Source organism: Capricornis sumatraensis, chromosome 11, assembly GCF_032405125.1.
Source record: "Capricornis sumatraensis isolate serow.1 chromosome 11, serow.2, whole genome shotgun sequence".
Classification (NCBI taxonomy): Eukaryota; Metazoa; Chordata; class Mammalia; order Artiodactyla; family Bovidae; genus Capricornis; species Capricornis sumatraensis.
In genome coordinates, this window is record NC_091079.1 from 12,102,027 (window position 1) to 12,123,730 (window position 21,704).

Sequence of the window (21,704 nt, forward strand, 5' to 3'; positions counted from 1 at the left end):
CAGATGACACTGATTTTGTGGATGTGATAACAGCTTGCTTCTCTGATTCCTTAGCTATATCACCAATCACAGAATGTACATTATTTCCTGACATATACTTTTCTATTGAAATAGAGGAAGTAGTAAAAGAAGAACCAGTATCAAAAATTATTTACATGTATATCTTTCAAAGAAAATCACTGTCTTCACATATATGTCTTAGAGTAGTCTTCCTCGTATGTGACTGCTAACTAGATTCCATATAGATATAGCATACAGCTTTGCCTTCTTCCTTTAAATCCAAAAGGATGTAACAATGTGTCCCAGTAGTATTTTCATGGGGTCCTGGCAGAGACAAGAGCTGGCTGGACTGTTTTGGATAGTTTCAATGTATCAGCTGCCAGCAGAGAAGTTTCCTCAGCTGCTTTAAGAGCACAACACATCTACAAATGTCAGAGTTGCTCCTGGCATCCTCCAATTTTCCCTAAGATCCCACTATCAGCTTACAGTGGCCATTCTCATTGTCTGGCATGATAATCAGCAGGCCAAAATGTAATCTGTAGTTGCTGACTGATTTTCACTGAGAAATATATGATGATTATTGTAGTTTATCTGTTAAGGTACATATATGTATTATTTTCATAATAAAAACTTGATTTTGCAATGTTCCAATGCAAGTACAGGTTGTTAGTTTTCTATTGCTGCTACTACAAATTAACACACTCTTAGCAGCATCAGTTCAGTTCAGTTCAGTCGCTCAGTCCTCAGTCGTGTCCGACTCTTTGCGATCCCATGAACTGCAGCACACCAGGCCTCCCTGTCCATCACCAACTCCCGGAGTTACCATCTAGCCATCTCATCAGCCCTTTTCCTCCTGCCCCCAATCCCTCTCAGCATCAGAGTCTTTTTCAGTGAGTCAACTCTTCACATGAGGTGGCCGAAGTATTGGAGTTTCAGCTTTAGCATCATTCATTCCAATGAACACCCAGGACTGATCTTTAGAATGGACTGGTTGGATCTCCTTGCAGTCCATGGGACTCTCAAGAGTCTTCTCCAACACCACAGTTCAAAAGCATTAATTCTTCAGTGCTCAGCTTTCTTCACAGTCCAACTCTCACATCCATACATGACTAATGGAAAAACCACAGCCTTGAACAGACGGACCTTTGTTGGCAAAGTAAAGTCTCTGTTTTTCAATATGCTATATATCTTGGTCATAACTTTCCTGCCAAGGAGTAAGTGTCTTTTAATTTCATGGCTGCAATCATCATCTGCAGTGATTTTGGAGCCCCCCAAAATAAAGTCTGACACTGTTTCCACTCTTTCCCCATCTATTTGCCATGAAGTGATGGGACCGGATGCCATGATCTTCGTTTTCTGAATGTTGAGCATGAAGCCAACTTTTTCACTCTTCTCTTTCACTTTCATCAAGAAAGAGGCTGTTTAGTTCCTCTTCACTTTCTGCCATAAGAGTGGTGTCATCTGCACATCTGAGGTTATTGATATTTCTCCCGGCAATCTTGATTCCAGCTTGTTCTTCTTCCAGCCCAGCGCATAGAACAACACAAATTTATTATCTCACAGTTTCTCTGTGTCAGGAGTCTTTGTGAACCTAGCTAGATTTCTGCTCAAGAGATTCACAAGGCTGGAATGTTAACAGGATTGGAGTCCTTTCTGGATATGGGGATGAATCTGCATCTAGGTTCATTCAGGTCTCAGCATAATTGAGCTCCTGTAGTTGAAGGACTGAGGTCATGCTTTCTTCTCTGTTGACAACCAGGGGCTGTTTTTAGCTTTTAGAGTCTGCTCATATGCCTTGGCTTTTGGTACTATTTCTTCATCTTCAAAGTCAGCTATGGCAGGTTGAATCCTTGCATCTCTCTGACCATAGCTGAGAAAGGCTTTCCAGTTTTAATGGTTCATGTGAATTGGACTGACTCACCTAATTTAGGATATTTGCCCCATCTCAGTGTTCTTACCCTTAATCACATCTGCAAATTCCCTTCTGACCTATAATATATTCAAGTTATGGGGGCTAGGATGTGGGCATCCTGGTGGGGGCACATTGTCTTTACCATACAGGGGGTGATAATATACGCAGTCCAGGGACTGAATCTGGCTTGCTACCTACTTTGGTAAATCATATTTTGTTGTAACAGAACCACACCCATTTTTACATACTGTCTACGCTTGCTGTCACACTACAATAGTATAACTGAGTAGATATGACAAGGACCATTGTAACTCATATGCCCAAAATGCCTGACTCAACTGAAACTGTTTGCTCCCACAATAGCATAATTAGTCTAAACCATTTTGAAGAATAACAATGTTGTATTATGAATAAAAATAAACTGAATTTGAGATGTAATTGGGAAGAATGCTTATTCAGGTTTAGGAGTTTAAGATATAACCAAAAAACTGTAGCTAGAGAATAATTTCTATCTCAACTTTAGCCGCTGGCAGAACCATCAATCTGCTTGTCTAGTTAGCATTTCAAGACTCTCCCATTAAAACTACCAAGAGTTTTGAGCAGGCAAAACATCAGAAATCTCTTCCAACTGGACACAAGCTAGGGTAGAAAAGTAACTTAAAAAGTAAAGGGATATAAATATTCCTCTGTGAAAATTACAATCGCATAGACTGAATGCATTCTTTAAGCTTTGCCAAGTGATTTTTAATTCCTTGGATTGTTATTGGCCTGTGCTATTCATGAAAATACCCACTAATGAATGTGGGGATTTCTCTTTATTGTTTCTCATGCTTCCTAATGGTAAAAAGCATATTCATCACAGTTTTCCATTGTGTTTTCCACTATGATTTACAAAGCCATGGCTCATGACTAATTTTAGTTTATAAACATGAAACAAACTCCTTAATTTGTTAGGTAGATCCTATTAGTATACAAGCAAATATGGCAAAGAAAATAAAACCTACAAGCCCAATTTCCATGAAATCATTTGTAAATATGATCAATTTGAGAACTACAAATAAACCCAGTGGATTTTTCTTAATACTGAAGGATAGCAGGTTCACCCTACCTAGACCATGAAAGTTGTTATTCAGGGAAAAAAAGAAAAGGAAAGAGAAAAATTGACTGCAGAGACTGCAGTCTAGTGTGGGCCAACCTATCCCTCTACCAGAAATGGAACTCTATTAAGACATTTTGTTTGGAAAAAGGGGACTGCAGGCTTGCGAAGCTGATAGAGCACAAGATAACTAAAATTCTTCTAACTCATCTTTAAAGATGAGGATGTTTTATATCTTGGAAAGTCAGCAGGCCCAGATAAGTCAGAACCAAGGCATCTTAATGGTGGGTGTATGTGTGTTTGTGTGTGTGTGTTTCCTTACGTGTGTGCTTACAGACCCACTCGACTCCCCTAATTTAGGTCCCAATAATTACTTTCAATAAATGTATTAACTTTCCTTGCACATTATAGAGTCTAACAATACTTAAGTAATATAACATGGAAAACAAAATTACTTTTCTCAGAAAAGCAAATTTGGTATTTCTAATAATCAAGCAATTTCTGTGTGCAAGTGCTAAAGACCACAGAACTGGACTCTGCAAATTATAATAATAAAGTCATAAGCCTAGAAAACTGAACTAAAAATAGTGTCTTACTCTTTAATGACTTATGAGCTGGTTAAAACTGCAAATGGCTTTGCTGAATACAGTATGGAATTTCAAGATTCTATGTTCTATTAGCTAGTCCTACTAGTTCCCAAGGGTCTCATTATATATAACATGCTTTAAATGCTATTTGTTAAAAAGCCTGTTTTGTTTTTTTTTTTAAGAACACATTTTTTTTTTAAAACAAAGACTAACAGGCTTTTCCCTAGACTCATTAGAACTATTAATTTTCATTCTTCCTTTTCCTGCACATAGTATATGCAACAGATAAAATTTGTAAGTCATTATTCTCTTCTGGGCTTAGTAAAGTGCAGCAGATACATTTGCTATAAGAAAACAGGCAAAAGTAGACAGTGTTGATATTAGCAAGACGTCATATTTGAAACAGGTCAACTTTGAAGGCAATACCAGTGATAATATATCTGTGTCAATATAGTTATAATGAAATTTGTGTTTGTTGTAATCCACTTTAACTTTCATGTTTGAGATACATCTTTTCTTCACATTTTAGTGAAGAATACTTTATGCTAGCTTAGGCTCTTTTGACTATCTCTTCAATGAAAATAAAATAAAGTCAGAACATACTTTATAAGACATTCAATAAACCAGTCATATATTCCTTCCCTTAGTGAACAATAAAGTCTTTAAGACAGTCTCATCTGCACGGTGGGTATAAATACAGCAGGCACAGAGACTTCAAGCAGTAGAGCGTGAAGAGGTGTGTGAGGGAGGGATTTATAAAGCGGAGGAAAGACAAGAGACGAAGCAGCAAGAGCGTCTCCACCACGTGGCCTGGAGTCAGGTGGCCTCCGAGGACGCGCACAGATGGGTGCTGCTCTGACCGGGGCACGCCTCGAGGTATTTCTTCTCCAGAGTAAACTTCTCTTCTTCTCCCTCAGCCCCTCTGTGTAACAGACTTGTCTATATTATCTCAGATCCAGGTCTTTGGCGCTGGGATAGTATTGTTTTGGGAATCTAGTCAAGTCACTCAAAATACTGAAAGAACCAATTCTCAGTGACTTGGTAATCAGCTCATCATGCTTATACTCTGACTCACTGCCACTCCAGAATCTAGCTAGGGCTTCATAAAATGTATTGACCATATACTCTAGTTTCCATACGTAGAAAATAAATTTTTAGATGTGCTGTATCTCTTTGAAATTGAATTGACAAAATAGGCTGCCAGAAAAGTGTGACTCAAAGCTTAAATATGTTCATTTCAAACAGTTCTATTCAATTGAAATAATGAGACTGTTTTATCAACACTATTTTAATCTTTCTTAAATTTATGAGAAAAATACCATTTAATTAACATGTTCTTTGAATTCTCAATAGTGATTTAATCTTTATTTAGGAAAGTTTTGTGAATGCTCATTTAGAGAAGTGTTTCCTCCCTAAGAAACAGAGAGCAATGCAGGCAATTAATATCTCTTACTATTCTTCACCAATGCTTATAACTCAATAGACATTACCATGATAAAAAAATATATATACAAACAAATATGTAAACAAATATTTTATAATACATGTGGAACAAGCGAAGAAACAATTTCCTTATTCAAAAGTAATGTCAAAAGTATCTCTTAGTTTTCAGTTCAGTAGTGATATTAGAGCCATTATAAGTTATGAAGAATTACATATAATAGAAATAAGACACATTGTCAAAGTTAGACAGAACCAGTATGGACACATTTTGGCAAAAGTGGGAAAAGACCTGATAGTTAAAATATTAATCATAATGTTTAAAATCAGTGCTGAGAGATGTGAGGTTTACATTAAACCTCACAAACCAGAACAGCTAAACCTAAGACACCAGAACAGCTTTTTAAAAACTGGTTTATAGGAAAGATGATTGTCATTTTTTAATAAAATGTATCTGAGTTCTTTAATATCAGAAATTATAAAATACTGGGAAAAGTACAGGTTTTATAACTAAAGGATGTGGGAATAAATTCCATTGTGTCATTCACTTTGGGAAAATGACAATCACTTTGTGCTTTCATTAACTGTATGTAAAAGCCAAGTTCATAGAAAATTTGCAAGGAGTAATAAAAAAAAAGGACTATGTATGTGCAGCATAGGAGATGGTCTTACTTGAACACAGGCATTGTAAGAGCATAATTAAGAAAGCCTTAATAGGAATCATCTTCTTTGCCCTTTAAATCAATGAGTTAGGTATTTGAGGTGAATGTATAAAGGATAAGTATATGGTTTAAATTTCCGTATATGGCCTAAACAAGGTCTGAAGAATTTCATTTGCAGTTAGTTGGATGAGTTCTTATCATTCTGGATGGAAGATTTGGATTTTGATCACTGCAACACCCAGGTAGTTACAAGAAGCCTCCTCTGATCCTGAGTGTAGAACTTTAAAAAGCCACTCCACCCACTCTCCAACCCTGGGGTCCCCTGCAGGACAACACTCCCCTTTGCATTATGTCTGCAGCTTCTGTCGCTGCATGCATCTTACATGGTAGTCTTCCTCACCAGGTGGCGAGATTGGTTCCCACCTTGACATTCCCCACTGCCTAGCTTAGAGCCCAATAAAGATGTAGGAACTAACAAACTATTAAGTACTATATTGGAGAAACTGAGAGTCCTATTATGAACAAAAACATAGGATAATATGTCATCTTGTTTCTACATAACACATATCTTCATAACAGATAAATTCATTTGCAACTCTGAAGTGTTTGAAAATGTGTTCTGATTTTATTTGTCAACAGAATGACTATTAACCTTTTTAAAAGGTTAATTCTATAAGAAACTCAAAGCTAAATGAATGATACTTACATTAGCCAAATGAGCTAGCTCTATCTCCAGGAATGAATCCGTTGTTTTGGGTTCAGGCCTTATGGTGACCACGATGATTTTGGAATTGACGACAGTATAATTTCTGAAACAGAATAATTATGATTAAAAGGAGAAAGGATTGAAAAGGAATATTAATTTGTATGCTCAGTACACGTTATGACGACACTTTTAATAAATGTATCTAGGCAAAGACATAGAAACTGCACAAACAGATTTAAAACACGATCCTGAAGTAGTATTCATGGAAAGATATAATTGACTTCTTGTTATAAATATACCCTACCTGGAACTAGAAAGCTTTAGAGGGAAAAAGCTATTGGTGACTGTTACCAGTTTAAATGCAGGAAAGATAGAAAAGCAATAGCCCCGACAAGCTTTCGATTACTTAAAGCTGATTCACCTGTGAGATAGATGCATTGTGAATTCAAACCTTCAGGCAATCTTTAAAGGAATATAATCCATCTATCTCTAGGTGGACTTAACAGTTTTGCTATCCAGGAAACCAGATACTTTTCTTGCAAAGTGCAGTCTTTTTTTTTAAAACTTTTTCAAAATTCATTAAGATGAATGACTGGTAAGTAGTGTAGAATGAAAACAAGTAGAATTTAAATATCAATAAATGTTGCTAATTACTGACCATCATTCATTTCAACAAAATAGATTTTCAAGCCACTTCTTTATCTCAATATGCTAGATAGAAGGAACACATTTGCATTTTGAAATATCTCACCAATATAGTTCACTCACAAAGAAGTTTTCAAAATAATTATATTTATAAGTTACAAAAAAATACCTATAAGTATATAAACCTATAAAACTGAACCAGATGTTTCTTGCACATGTTTTTATCCAACAGGTATAAAGTGTTTTAAACTTGATTTGAAATAAAGCACCTGTTCTTTGATAGATCATTTACTATTCTGGGGAACTCATAATAGGTATCAAGACAAACTCACTTAATTTTTCCATATTTTTTTGTTGTTTAAGGCAATATTTATAGTTAATAAAATGAATCAGTTTTAAGTCAGTAGTCAAAAGCTTTCGGTAATTGTACCAGCAAATTCAGACAATCCTCCAGTTTCCTTAAGACTCTTTATACTTGATCCTTTTTCATCTCCATGGTTCCAGGAAACCACAGACAGGTTATCACTATAATTATGCCTTTTGAGAATTTCATTTAAATAAAATCATACAGTACATACACATGTGTGTTTGATTTAATTCACACACCATAATGCTTCTGAGATGCATCCATCCTGTTTCTCTTTATAGCTAAGTAGCATTTCATGACATGCAATTTCTGATCTACTCATTTCAATGAGCAACATTTAGGATGCTTCTGATTTTTAGTTTTTATGATTTTGAGTAGCTATTCCATATTTGCCTATTATGAATAACTGGTACGCATACATTCTAGATGACACATATATTCACATGTCTTGAGTATGATTAGAATTGCTTGCTCATGTGGTAAAAGCATGTTTAATTTTTTAAGTTACTGCCATATGGTTTTCTAAAATGTCTGTATCATCAAAGTCATATAATTCCAATATTGTAGAATCATGTTGAACCTCACATTCTTTGTGAAAATCATTTCTCTAATGAGATAATCTTTGCCACAAGATTTAACCAGAAAAAAAATAACAAGTATACTACACTTATCGCTCAGTCGTGTCCGACCCTTCTTGACCCCATGGACTGTAGACTACCAGGCTCCTCCCTCCATGGGATGTTCCAGGCAAGAGTACTGGAGTGGGTTGCCATTTCCTTCTCCAGGGGATATTTAGTAACAGAGAGACTATAAACAAATTCTGAGTGGGATAATATTTTAACCCATCTCTCATGTATTTAGCACTGTCAAATAACAAAATTCTTAAACACTAGGAAGCTTCATTATATCCAGTCTAACAACAAATAGTGAAAAAAAAAAGTAATTTGTCTTTAATATTTTTTAGAGGAGTGTGTTTGCAAACAAAGAAGGGTGGTTCATTGTTATTTATTTCATTTAATATTAATGAGTCAACTGAAGATAAGATATATTGAGAAGGATATAGAATTAAGCTCTAAAGGCCAAACTTCCTTTGCAAACTGACTTTTTCCTGTTTCCCATGAGCAGAAGTGATCAGGGGACCAAATGTGAGTTGATGCTAGATGATTAATTATATTAGCAGATCTGACATGATTCCCAGAAATAATATATACATATATATATATATCATCATACATATGTGTGTGTGTGTGTGTGTGTGTGTGTGTATAAAACATTGGAGTTGGGGAAAATGTTCATGTGTTACCACCAAAAAGAAAAAAAATAATAAAATAAAATATGGAGATTTCTCCCACAGGACAGTCCTAGGACACAGACACAAGTTTCCTTCTCAGGAATGAATATATTTCAGTTCAGGGAGTTTACCTGAAACAAAAATATTTACACATTACTCAAATTCAGTGTACTCCTTTATTCTGGTCTTGTTTATAATCCTGTTTTCCTGCTATAAAGAAAACCAAAATATTATAAAATGTTAATTTTAACAACTTTAATTTAAACAAATTTAATCAATTAAATTTAATTTTAACAAATTTAATTTAATCAATTAAATTGGTATTATTTTAGAAGATGTATAAGTGAATAGTTTATTGGAATATACAGATGTGAAGATTCCAAATAGGAATTCATACTTTGTTAAGATATTTATGAAGTTCTTTTTGTATTTGGGCTTGTGGAGATTTTAGCCTCAGGAAACTGGGCTGTGGAGAACCAAGTGACTTAGATAAGCTACTTTCTGTAGGGTATTTAGTCTGTTGCTCAATTAGCCTGGTGGAGAACGTTTCTAGAAGATTAATTCCACCTTATGGCTTTTGATAAGTATGTGTGTATATGTTAGGGTTAATTTATATGCAGAGTACATCAAGAGAAACGCTGGGCTGGATGAAGCACAAGCTGGACTCAAGATTGCCAGGAGAAATATCAATAACCTCAGATATGCAGATGACACCACCCTTATGGCAGAAAGTGAGAAGAACTAAAAAGCCTCTTGATGAAAGTGAAAGAGGAGAGTGAAAAGTTGGCTTAAAGCTCAACATTCAGAAAACTAAGATCATGGCATCTGGTCCCATCACTTCATAGCAAACAGATGGGGAAACAGTGGAAACAGTGGCTGAGTTTACTTTCTTGGGCTCCAAAATCACTGCAGATGATGACTGCAGTCATGAAATTAAAAGACACTTGCTCCTTGGAAGGAAAGTTATGACCAACCTAGACAGCATTTTAAAGAGCAGAGACATTACTTTGTTAACAAAGGTCCATCTAGTCAAGGCTATGGATTTTCCAGTAGTCATGTATGGATGTGAGAGGTGGACTATAAAGAAAGTTGAACACCAAAGAATTGATGCTTTTGAACTGCAGTGTTGAAGAAGACTCTTGAGAGTCCCTTGAACTGCAAGGAGATCTAACCAGTCCATCCTAAAGGAGATCAGTCCTGGGTTTTCATTGGAAGAACTGATGCTGAACCTGAAACTCCAATACTTTGGCCACCTGATGTGAAGAGATGACTCATTTGAAAAGACTGATGCTGGGAAAGATTGAGGGTAGGAGGAGAAGGGGATAACGGGATGAGATGGTTGGATGACATCACCAACTCAATGGACATGAGTTTGAGTAAACTCTGGGAGTTGGTGATGGACAGGGAGGCCTGGTGTGCTGCGGTTCACAGGGTCACAAAGAGTCAGATATGACTGAACAGCTGAACTAAACTGTGTATGTGTAGCAGGGAGAGAAACTGTGTATTCATATGTGTAATAACTTTATTTAGAATACATTTGGGAAGGGATATGCATTAATGTATTTATGCAGTTGGATGTTCTTATCAAACTTATGTGTGATGGTTACTAGCTCTATCACAGCATCCACTAATACTATGCATGTCTCCTTCCATAAGATTTTAGTTCAAGGAGGACAATATTAGTATCCAGCATTTATGTATCCTGAGTACATCACATTGGGCATATTTTAGTGATAACACATATTTGAAAGACACTGATAATATACCAAAAAATATTAAACTTTTGACTAAGTTTTAAAATATGTCAGTATCACAGTATCCAAATATTTAGTGAAGGAAAAGCAAGCAAATACACAGTATACAATAGTTCCTTTTAAAAAATATGCAGTGTACAAAAACTTTAATTTATTCCATTAACTTATTCTAATTTGCATAAGTGAATAGCTGGCTCCTCGTGTGTCATGTCAGACTCTGTGATCTACTAATGCTTCCTGGCTGGGTTCACATTTGTATTCACTGCTAGAAAAGCAGATCTTACAGCTAAATGGATTTCGTGACTAAAGTAATAAAGTTCTTTCTTGTCCTTGAGATTTGTGCTAGTCAGAACCTAAAACATTTTAAAATGTGTAGAGTTCTTTATTCAAAGAAGGCTCAAGTTATTCTTCACATTATTAAAAAGGCTTAAAGTGCATAGGGTACATGAACCATATCTTAAAGAGAGTAAAAATGTGAGGACAAAATGCAATGCAGCTCTTTACAAGAGACTCACTTTAGGTATAAGGTCATAGACAGGCTGAAAGTTAAAGATGTAAAATGATACTCCTTAGAGACGGTAACCAACAGAGAGCAAGAATGGATATATTTCTATCGACAAAACAGACTTGAAGGAAAAACTATAATAAGAGACAAAGAAAACATTAGTTAATGATAAAAGGGTCAATTCACCAGGAGGATATATAACAATTACAACATATGTACCTAAAAAGAAGTTCTCACACTGTTGTAAAAGTTCTAGGGTCCAAAACAGATTCCCCAACCTGAGGATCTGGCAAAGGGACTGAGAACCCCCAGGGAAACTTGACTTTGGAGGCCAGTGGAATTTGATTACAGAACTCCCACAGGACTGGGGAAACAGACTCTTGGAGAGCACAAACAAAACCTGTGCACCAGGACCAAGGAGAAAGGAGCTGTGACCCCACAAGAGACGGAGCCAGACTTGCCTGTGAGCATGTCTCTGGTGGAGGCGTGGGCTGACAGTGGCCTGCCATAGGGTCAGGGGCACTGAATACGACAGTCCTGGGGGTTGTGGGGGAGTGCTGGCAAAAATCCTTTTGAAGGAGGTCACCTACTATAGTTTGGTCTCAGGCCTAACTCCCGGGAGGGAACACAGCCCTGCCTATCAACAGAAAATTGGACTAAAGATTTCCTGAGCGTGCCTCCCCCGCCCCAGATCAGAGCAAGACCCAGATTACCCAATAGCAAGTCCCCCCATCAGGAAGTTTCCACAAGCCTCTTAACCCTCAGAGGGCAGACAGAATGAAAACCACAGTCACAGAAAAGTAACCAAACTGATCACATCGATCATGTCATGTCTAACTCAAAGCAACTATGAACCATGCTGTGTAGGGCCACCCAAAATGAACAGGTCACGGTGGAGAGTGCTGACAAAGCACAGTCCACTAGAGAATGGAATGCCAAACCACTTCAGTATTCTTCCCTTGAGAACCCCATGAACAGTATTGATAGGTAGTTAGAATAGGAAAAAGGAGTCCAAAATGGTGGTAGCTAAAAGACACAGGGAAAGCATGTGAAAAAGGAACAAAAGAAAATCCATTGACTGGAATGAGAAACTCAGATGAAACAAACACACCCCCTTCCTGGCTAACCCTAATTTGCATAGAGCAAGAGAGGGGGAAGGAAAAACAAACTTACAAAAGAGGGAGCCAAGTCAGGTTGAGGCTTCTCCTTTGGGGGTGACCCACCCTCACGCCTTGGGGGCGTACTATCCTTTGTTTGCCAAATAAAGCTCTGAGCTGTAAAAAAGCTGTAACACTGGTCCACCATTTCAAATCTTTGTTGCAGTGCAACAGAACCGAGGAAATTAAACCACTCACCCAACAATATGAAAAGGCAAAAGGATATGACACTGAAAAAGGAACTCCCCAGGTCTGTAGGTGCCTAATATGCTGCTGGAGAAGAGTGGAGAAATAACACCAGAAAGAATGAAGAAATAGAGCCAAAGCAAAACAACACCCAGTTGTGGATGTGACTGGTGATGGAAGTAAAGTCTGATGCTGTAAAGAACAATATTGCATAAGAACGTGGAATGTTAGGTCCATGAATCAGGGTAAATTGGAAGTGGTCAAACAGGAGATGACAAGTGTGAACATTGACATTTTAGGAATCAGTGAACTAAAATGGACCAGAACGGGTGAATTTAATTTGGATGAAAACTAAATCTACTACGGTGGGCAAGAAGCCTTGAGAAGAAATGGAGTGACCCTCATAGTCAACAAAAGAGTCCGAAAGGCAGTACTTGGGTGCTGTCTCAAAAATAACAGAATGCTCAGTTTCCAAGGCAAACCATTCAACATCACAGTGATACAAGGCTATGCCCAAAACAATAAAGTCAAAGAAGATGAAGTTCAATGGTTCTATGAAGACCTACAAGACCTTCTACAACTAACACCGAAGAAAGATGTCCTTTTCATCATAGGGGATTGGAATGCAAAACTAGGAAGTCAAGAGACACCTGGAGTAACAGGTAACTTTGGTGTTGGAGTATGAAATGAAGCAGGCCAAAGGCTAACAGAGTTTTGCCAAGAGAACACACTGGTCATAGAAAACACCCTCTTCCAACAACACAAGAGAAAACTACACATGGACATCACCAGATGGTCAATACTGAAATCAGATTGATTATATTCTTTGCAGCTGAGGGTGGAGAAGTTCTATACAGTCAGCAAAAATAAGACGGGGAGCTGACTGTGGCTCAGATCATGAACTCCTTATTGCAAAATTCAGACTTCAATTGAAGAAAGTAGGGAAAACAACTAGACCATTCAGGCATAACCTAAATCAAATCCCTTACAATTATACAGTGTAAGTGACAAATAGATTCAATGGATTAGATCTGATAGACAGAACTATGGATGGATGTTCATAACACTGTACAGGAGGCTGTGATCAAAACCATTCCCAACAAAAAGAAACAAAAAAAGACAAAACGGCTGTTTGAGGAGGCCTTACAAAGTGCTGAGTAAAGAAGAAGGGCAAAAGGCAAAGGAGAAAAGGAAATATATACCCATTTGAATGCAGAGTTCCACAGAACAGCAGGAGCGGTAAGAAAGCCTTCCTCAGTAATCAATGCAAAGAAATAGAGAAAAACAATAGAATGGGAAAGACGAGAGATCCCTTCAAATAAATTAGAGATACCAAGGGAACATTTCATGCCAAGATGGACACAATAAAGCACAGAAATGGTATGGACCTAACAGAAGCAGAAGATATTAAGAGGTAGCAAGAATACACAGAACTATACAAAAAAGACCTTAATGACCCAGATTTCCATGATAGTGTAATCACTCACCTAGAGCCACACATACTGGAATGTGAATCAAGTGGGCCTTAGAAAGCATCACTACAAACAAAGCTAGTGAAGGTGATAGAATTACAGCTGAGCTATTTCAGTTCTAAAAGATGATGCTGTGAAAGGGCTGTACTCAATATGCCAGCAAATCTGGAAAACTCAGCAGTTGCCACAGAACAGGAAAAAAGCAGTTTTCATTCCAATCCCAAAGAAAGGCAATGCCAAAGAATCTTTAAACTCCTGCACAATTGCACTCATCTCACATGCTAGCAAAGTAATGCTCAAAATTCTCCAAGCCAGGCTTCAACAGCACGTGAACCAAGAACTTCCAGATACTCAAGCTAGATTTACAAAAGGCAGAGGAACCAGAGATCAAATTGCCAATATCCATGGTATCACAGAAAAAAAAAAAAAAAAAAAAAACAAGAGGATCCCAGAAAAACATCAACTTCTGTTCTACTGACTACGCCAAAGCCTTTGACTGTGTGGATCACAGCAAACTGTGGAAAATTCTTAAACAGATGGGAATAACAGACCACCTTACCCACCTCCTGGGAAATCTTTATGCAGGTCAAGAAGCAATAGTTAGAACCACATATGGAACAATGGATTGGTTCAAAATTGGGAAAGGAGTATGTCAAGTCTGTATATTATCACCCTGCTTATTTAACTTATACGCAGAGTACATCATGAGAAATGTCAGGCTGGATGAATCACAAGCTAGAATCAAGATTGCCAGGAGAAATATCATAACCTCAGATATGCAGATGACACTACACTTATGGCAGAAAGTGAAGAGGAATTAATGAGCCTCTTGATGAAAGTGAAAGAGGAGGGTGAACATTATCCTCAATGGTGAAAAATGGAAAGCATTTCCTCTAAAGTCAGGAACAAGACAAGGGTGCCTACTTTCACCGCTACTATTCAACATAGTTCTGGAAGTTTTGGCCACAGCAATCAGAGCAGAAAAAGAAATAAAAGGAATCCAAATTGGAAAAGAAGAAGTAAAACTCTCACTGTTTGCAGATGACATGATCCTCTACATAGAAAACCCTAAAGACTTAACCAGAAAATTACTAGAGCTAATCAATGAATATAGTAAAGTTGCAGGATATAAAATCAACACACAGAAATCCCTTGCATTCCTATACACTAATAATGAGAAAGCAGAAAAAGAAATTAAGGAAACAATTCCATTCACCATTACAACGAAAAGAATAAAATACTTAGGAATATATCTACCTAAAGAAACTAAAGACCTATATATAGAAAATTATAAAACACTGATGAAAGAAATCAAAGAGGACACTAATAGATGGAGAAATATACCATATTCATGGATCAGAAGAATCAATATAGTGAAAGTGAGTATACTACCCAAAGCAATCTATAGATTCAATGCAATCCCTATCAAGCTACCAGCGGTATTTTTCAGAGCTAGAACAAATAATTACACAATTTGTATGGAAATACAAGAAACCTCGAATAGCCAAAGCAATTTTGAGAAAGAAGAATGGAACTGGAGGAATCAACCTGCCTGACTTCAGACTATGCTAAAAAGCTATGGTCATCAAGATAGTATGGTACTGGCACAAAGACAGAAATATAGATCAATGGAACAAAATACAAAAGCCAGAGATAAATTCACACAACTATGGACACCTTATCTTTGACAAAGGAGGCAAGAATATACAATGGAGAAAAGACAATCTCTTTAACAAGTAGTGCTGGGAAAACTGGTCAACCACTTGTAAAAGAATGAAACTAGATCACTTTCTAACACCATACACAAAAATAAACTCAAAATGGATTAAAGATCTAAATGTAAGACCAGAAACTATAAAAATCCTAGAGGACAACATAGGCAAAACACTCTCCAACATACATCACAGCAGGATCCTCTATGATCCACCTCCCAGAATTCTGAAAATAAAAGCAAAAATAAACAAATGGGATCTAATTAAAATTAAAAGCTTCTGCACAACAAAGGAAACTATAAGAAAGGTGAAAAGACAGCCTTCTGAATGGGAGAAAATAATATCAAATGAAGCAACTGACAAACAACTAATCTCAAAAATATACAAGCAACTTATGCAGCTCAATTCCAGAAAAATAAATGACCAAACCAAAAAATGGGCCAAAGAACTAAATAGACATTTCTCCAAAGAAGACATATGGATGGCTAACAAACACATGAAAAGATGCTCAACATCACTCATTATTAGAGAAATGCAAATCAAAACCACAATGAGGTACCATTTCATGCCAGTCAGAATGGCTGTGATCCAAAAGTCTACAAGCAATAAATGCTGGAGAGGATGTGGAGAAAAGGGAACCCTCTTACACTGCTGGTGGGAATGCAAACTAGTACAGCCACTATGGAGAACAGTGTGGAGATTCCTTGAAAAACTGGAAATAGAACTGCCTTATGACCTAGAAATCCCACTGCTGGGCATACACACCGAGGAAACCAGAATGGAAAGAGACACATGTACCCCAATGTTCATCACAGCACTGTTTATAATAGCCAGGACATGGAAACAACCTAGATGTCCATCAGCAGATGAGTGGATAAGAAAGCTGTGGCACATAAACACAATGGAGTATTACTCAGCTGTTAAAAAGAATACATTTGAATCAGTTCTAATGAGGTGGATGAAACTGGAGCCTATTATACAGAGTGAAGTAAGCCAGAAAGAAAAACAGTGATACAGTATACTGACACATATATATGGAATTTAGAAAGACGGTAATGATAATCCTGTATGCAAGACAGCAAAAGAGACACAGATGTTTAGAATGGACTTTTGGACTCTGTGGGAGAGGGAGAGGGTGGGATGATTTGGGAGAATGGAATTGAAACATGCATACCATCATGTAAGAAATGAATTGCCAGACCATGTTCTATACAGGATACAGGATGCTTGGGGCTGGTGCACAAGGATGATCCAGAGAGATGATATGGGGTGGGAGGTGGGAGGGGGGTTCAGGATTGGGAACTCATGTACACCCGTGGCTGATTCATGTCAATGTATGGCAAAACCAATACAGTATTGTAAAGCAAAATAAAGTAAAAATAAATAAATAAATAAATATATATATATATATATATATATAAAACCAACACTGAACATTCAGAAAACCAAGATCATGGCATCTGGTCCCATCATTTTAATGGAAAATAGATGGGGAAACAATGGAAAGAGTGACAGACTTTATTTTCTTGGGTTTCAAAATCAATGTGGATGGTGACTGTAGCTGTGAAATTGAAAGATGCTTGCTCCTGGAAGAAAAGTTATGACAAACCTAGACAGCATATTAAAAAGCAGAGACATTATTTGGCCCACAAAAGTCATATAGTCAAAGCTATGATTTTCCAGTAGTTATGTATGGATGTGAGAGCTGGACAATAAAAAAGGCTGAGCAAAGAAGTATTGATGCCTTCCAACTGTGGTGCTGGAGAAGACTATTGAGAGTCCCTTGGAAAGCAGGCGATCAAACCAGTCCATCCTAAAGGAAATTGGTCCTAAATATTCATTGGAAGGACTGATGCTGAAACTGAAGCTCCAATACTTTAGCCACCTGATGCAAAGAGCTGACTGATTAGAAAACACCGTGATGCTGAGAAAGATTGAGGGCAGGTGAAGAAGGACGACAGAGGAAGAGATAGTCGTATGACATCGCCAACTCAATGGACATGAGTTTGAGCAAGTTCTGAGACGGTGAAGGAAAAGGAAGCCTGGAGTGCTGCAGTCCATGGGATTGCAGGGTAGGACATGACTGAGTGACTGTACAACAACAATAATTGAAAGAACAAAAACTACATGACCATCTCAACTGACACAGAAAATTCAGTTGAAAATTTCAATATTGTATCATGATAAAAACCTGGAAATAGAACTGCCATATGACCCAGCAATCCCATGCTGGGCATACACACCAAGGAAACCAGAATTGAAAGAGACACATGTACCCCAATGTTCATCACAGCTCTGTTTATAATAGCGAGGACATGGAAGCAATCTTGATGTCTATTGGCAGACAAATAGATAAGAAAGCTGTGGTACATATACACAATGGAGTATTACTCAGCTATTAAAAAGAATGCATTTGAATCAGTTCTAATGAGGTGGATGAAACTGGAGCCTATTATAAAGAATGAAGTAAGTTAGAAAGAAAAACACCAATACAGTATATTAATGCATATATATGGAATTTAGAAAGATGGTAATGATGACCCTATATGTGAGACAGCAAAAGAGACACAGATGTATAGAACAGTCTTTTGGACTCTGTGGGAGAAGGCAAGGGTGAGATGATTTGAGAGAACTGCACTGAAACATGTATATTATCATATATGAAACAGACGGCCAGTCCAGGTTCGATGGATGATACAGGGTGTTCGGAGCTGGTGCACTGGGATAATCCAGAGGGATGGGATGGGGTGGGAGATGGGAGGGGGCTTCAGCATGGGGAACACATGTACACCCATGGCTGATTCATGTCAATATATGGCAAAACCACTACAGTACTGTAAAGTAATTAGCCTCCAATTAAGGTAAATTAATTAATTTAATAAAAAAATTTAAAACTTAAAAAAATAGAAATGAAAATCAATGTAAACCTTAAAAAAAAGTTCACCCATTAGGTTTAGAAGGAATGTACCTCAACATAATAAAGGCCATTTGAAAAGCCCTGAAATTAAAAGACGCTTACTCCTTGGAAGAGAAGTTATGACTAACTTATATAGCATATTGAAAAGCAGAGACATTACTTTGCCGACTAAGGTCCGTCTAGTCAAGGCTATGGTTTTTCCTGTGGTCATGTATGTATGCGATCGTTGGACTGTGAAGAAAGCTGAGCGCTGAAGAACTGATGCTTTTGAAATGTGGTGTTAGAGAAGACTCTTGAGAGTCCCTTGGACTGCAAGGAGATCCAACCAGTCCATTCTAAAGGAGATCAGCCCTGGGTGTTCTTTGGAAGCAATGATGCTAAAGCTGAAGCTCCAGTACTTTGGCCAGCTCATGCGAAGAGTTGACTCATTGGCAAAGACTCTGATGCTGGGAGGGACTGGGGGCAGAGGGAAAAGGGGATGACAGAGGATGAGATGGCTGGATGGCATCACTGACTCAATGGACATGAGTTTGAGTGAACTCCAGGAGATGGTAATGAACAGGGAGGCCTGGCGTGCTGTGGTTCATGGGGTCGCAAAGAGTCAGACACAACTGAGTGGCTGAACTGAACCGAACTGAAAATGAAATTAGGAAAGCAATCGCATTTGAAACAGCATCAAAGAGAATAAAATATTTAGGAATAAACTTAACCAAGGAAGTGAATAATTGTATGCTGAAAACCAAAAAACATTGTTGAAACAAATCAAAGACAATAGGAATAAATGGAAACACATCCTGTGTTCATGAACAGAAAGACATAATATTGTTAAAATTTCCATAATACCCAAAGCAATCCACAGATCAAGGCAACCCATTTCAAAATCCTAATGACCTTTTTGCAGAAATAGAAAAAAAAATTCTAAAACTCATATGGAATCTGAAAAGATTCTGAATAGTCAAAACAATCTTTAGAAAGAATATGAAAGCTGGAGGTACCATACTCCTTGATTTTAAAACATGTTACAAGGTTATAGTAAGTCAAAACAGTATGGCACTGGCATAAAGATAGATGATAGAACATACAAACGTCAGTTGAATAGAATAGAGAGCCTAGAAACAAACCCTCACATATATGGTCTAATTATTCTTGACAAGGTTGACCATAAAATTTGAAACAATAAAACTCCGAGATTAAAACATAGGAGAGCTTTATGACATTGAATTTAGCAGTGATTTCTGAGATGACACCAAAAGTACAGGCAGTAAAAGTTAAAATAGACATATGATACTACACCAGACTTAAAAATAGTATAGTAAAGGAAATAACTGTCAGAGTGAAAAGTCAATTATGTGATAAGACAGAATATTTATAAGCTATATACGTGATAAATGATTATTATTGAGAATGTATAAATAAATTCTAAAGTGAAAACAAAGAATAAGACTGAGAAGTGGACAAGAGACTTAATTATCTCTATGAAGGTTATATGTGAAAGGTCAATAAGTATATGCAAAGATACTCAACCATCACTAATTATCATGGAAAGGCAAATCAAAATCACAAGGAAATATCACTTAACATCCATTAGGATGGCCACTGTCAACAAAACAGAAAATCGTAAGTGGTAAGTAGGTTGTGGAGAAATTGGAAGCCTTCTGCACTGTAGGTGAGAATGTGAAATGGTGTAGCTGCTATGCAAAACGGTACACAGATTCTTCAAAATTCAAAAGTTTACCATATGATCTAGAAATCCCACTCCTAGTTATATATCCTAAAAAACTGAAAACAGGATCCTGAATACATATTGATACACCCATGTTCACTGCAGTACTATTCACAGTAGCCAAGAGGTGGAGGCAACCCAAATGTCCATTGACAGATGACTGGATAAAGAAAGTAAGTTAATACAAATGATGGAACATTATCCAGCCTTAAAAAAGAACGAAATTCTGTCCTATTTTACAACATGGATAAGCTTTCAGGGTATCATACCAAGTGAAATAAGCCAGTAACAAAAAGACAGATAATGTATGATTTCACTTATACAAGGTAATCTAAAATAGTCAACTTTTCAGAAGGAGAAGGTAGAATGGTGGTTTTAGGGGTTAGGAGGCGGAGGTAAAAGGGGAGTTGCTGTTTAAGAAATATGCAAAGTGAAAAAATTCTAGCAATCTGTTGCACAATAGGTATCATAGAGTGAACACTACTATTCTGTACACTTTACAGTGGTTAAGATGGCAAATGTTATGTGTTTTTTACTACATTTTGGGCTTTCCAGGTGACACTAGCGGTAAAGAATTCGCCTGCCAGTGCAGGATATATATAAGAGAGGTAGATTCGATCCTAGGTCGGGAAGATCCCCTGGAGGAGGGAATGGCAAGCCACTCCAGTATTCTCGCCTGGAGAATCCTATGGACAGAGGAACCTAGTGGGCTATGGCCTATCGGGTCACAAAGAGTCAGACATGACTGAAGTGGTTAGCACTAAAAAAATGTAATGCAGTGTTACAAAACAAGTATCAGTAGAAGGGATTGTGGAACTAATCATGCAAATAACATATAGCCAGATAAGATACAGTAAAAAGGAGTTAATGAATTAGTAAACATATTAAAACTACTGTAGCCTCTATTTTTAAAAGTATAGTTCGTGCAGCTTCTAACCTGAAAGCTTTCATAATTGTTTTAAATGAGCTTTTCAATTAAAATAAAACCAAAATAAAATAGGTGATTTCATAAATTCCAGGAATGAAGACTGCATCGAAATCATTAAGCTAAATACATTTACTTTAAAAAAATAGTTTTATATTGAAGTATAGCTGATTTACAATGTTGTGTTAGGTCAGGTATACAGCACATCCATTCAGTTATATATATAAATATACCAATTAATTTTCAGATTCTTTTCCCATATAGATTAGTGCAGAGTACATTGTATATCTTCCTGCGTTATATAGTAGGTCCTTGCTGATTATTTACTTTATATGACATAGTGTGTATATCTTAATCCCAAACTCCTAATTTATTTCTCTTCCCCTTTGCTCTTTGGTTACTATAAATTCGTTTTCTATGTCTGGAAGTCTGTTTCTGTTTTCTAAATAAGTTCATCCCTATCACTTTTTTATATTCCAAATGTAAGTGATATCATATGATATTTGTCTGACTTATTTTACTTAGTGTGATAGCCTCACTTATGCTTAATACTAAAATCAGCTGATGGCTGCTAAAATTAGTTGGGCTAACTTAGAACTTGGAAAACAAATGACAATTTCAAGTTAGGTAACACCTAGATCCACAAT

At 37.0% G+C, this 21,704-nt stretch overlaps 1 protein-coding gene across 1 annotated transcript in view; it reads right to left on the reverse strand.

Annotated features, from left to right (window-relative positions):
- Positions 1-21,704, reverse strand: part of ADGRB3 (adhesion G protein-coupled receptor B3) — an 878,910-nt gene that overhangs the window by 375,396 nt on the left and 481,810 nt on the right. Inside the window, exon 14 of the mRNA XM_068984093.1 lies at positions 6,404-6,506. Within this exon, the coding sequence (XP_068840194.1) occupies positions 6,404-6,506 (103 nt within the window). The remainder of the gene's footprint in view (positions 1-6,403; positions 6,507-21,704) is intronic.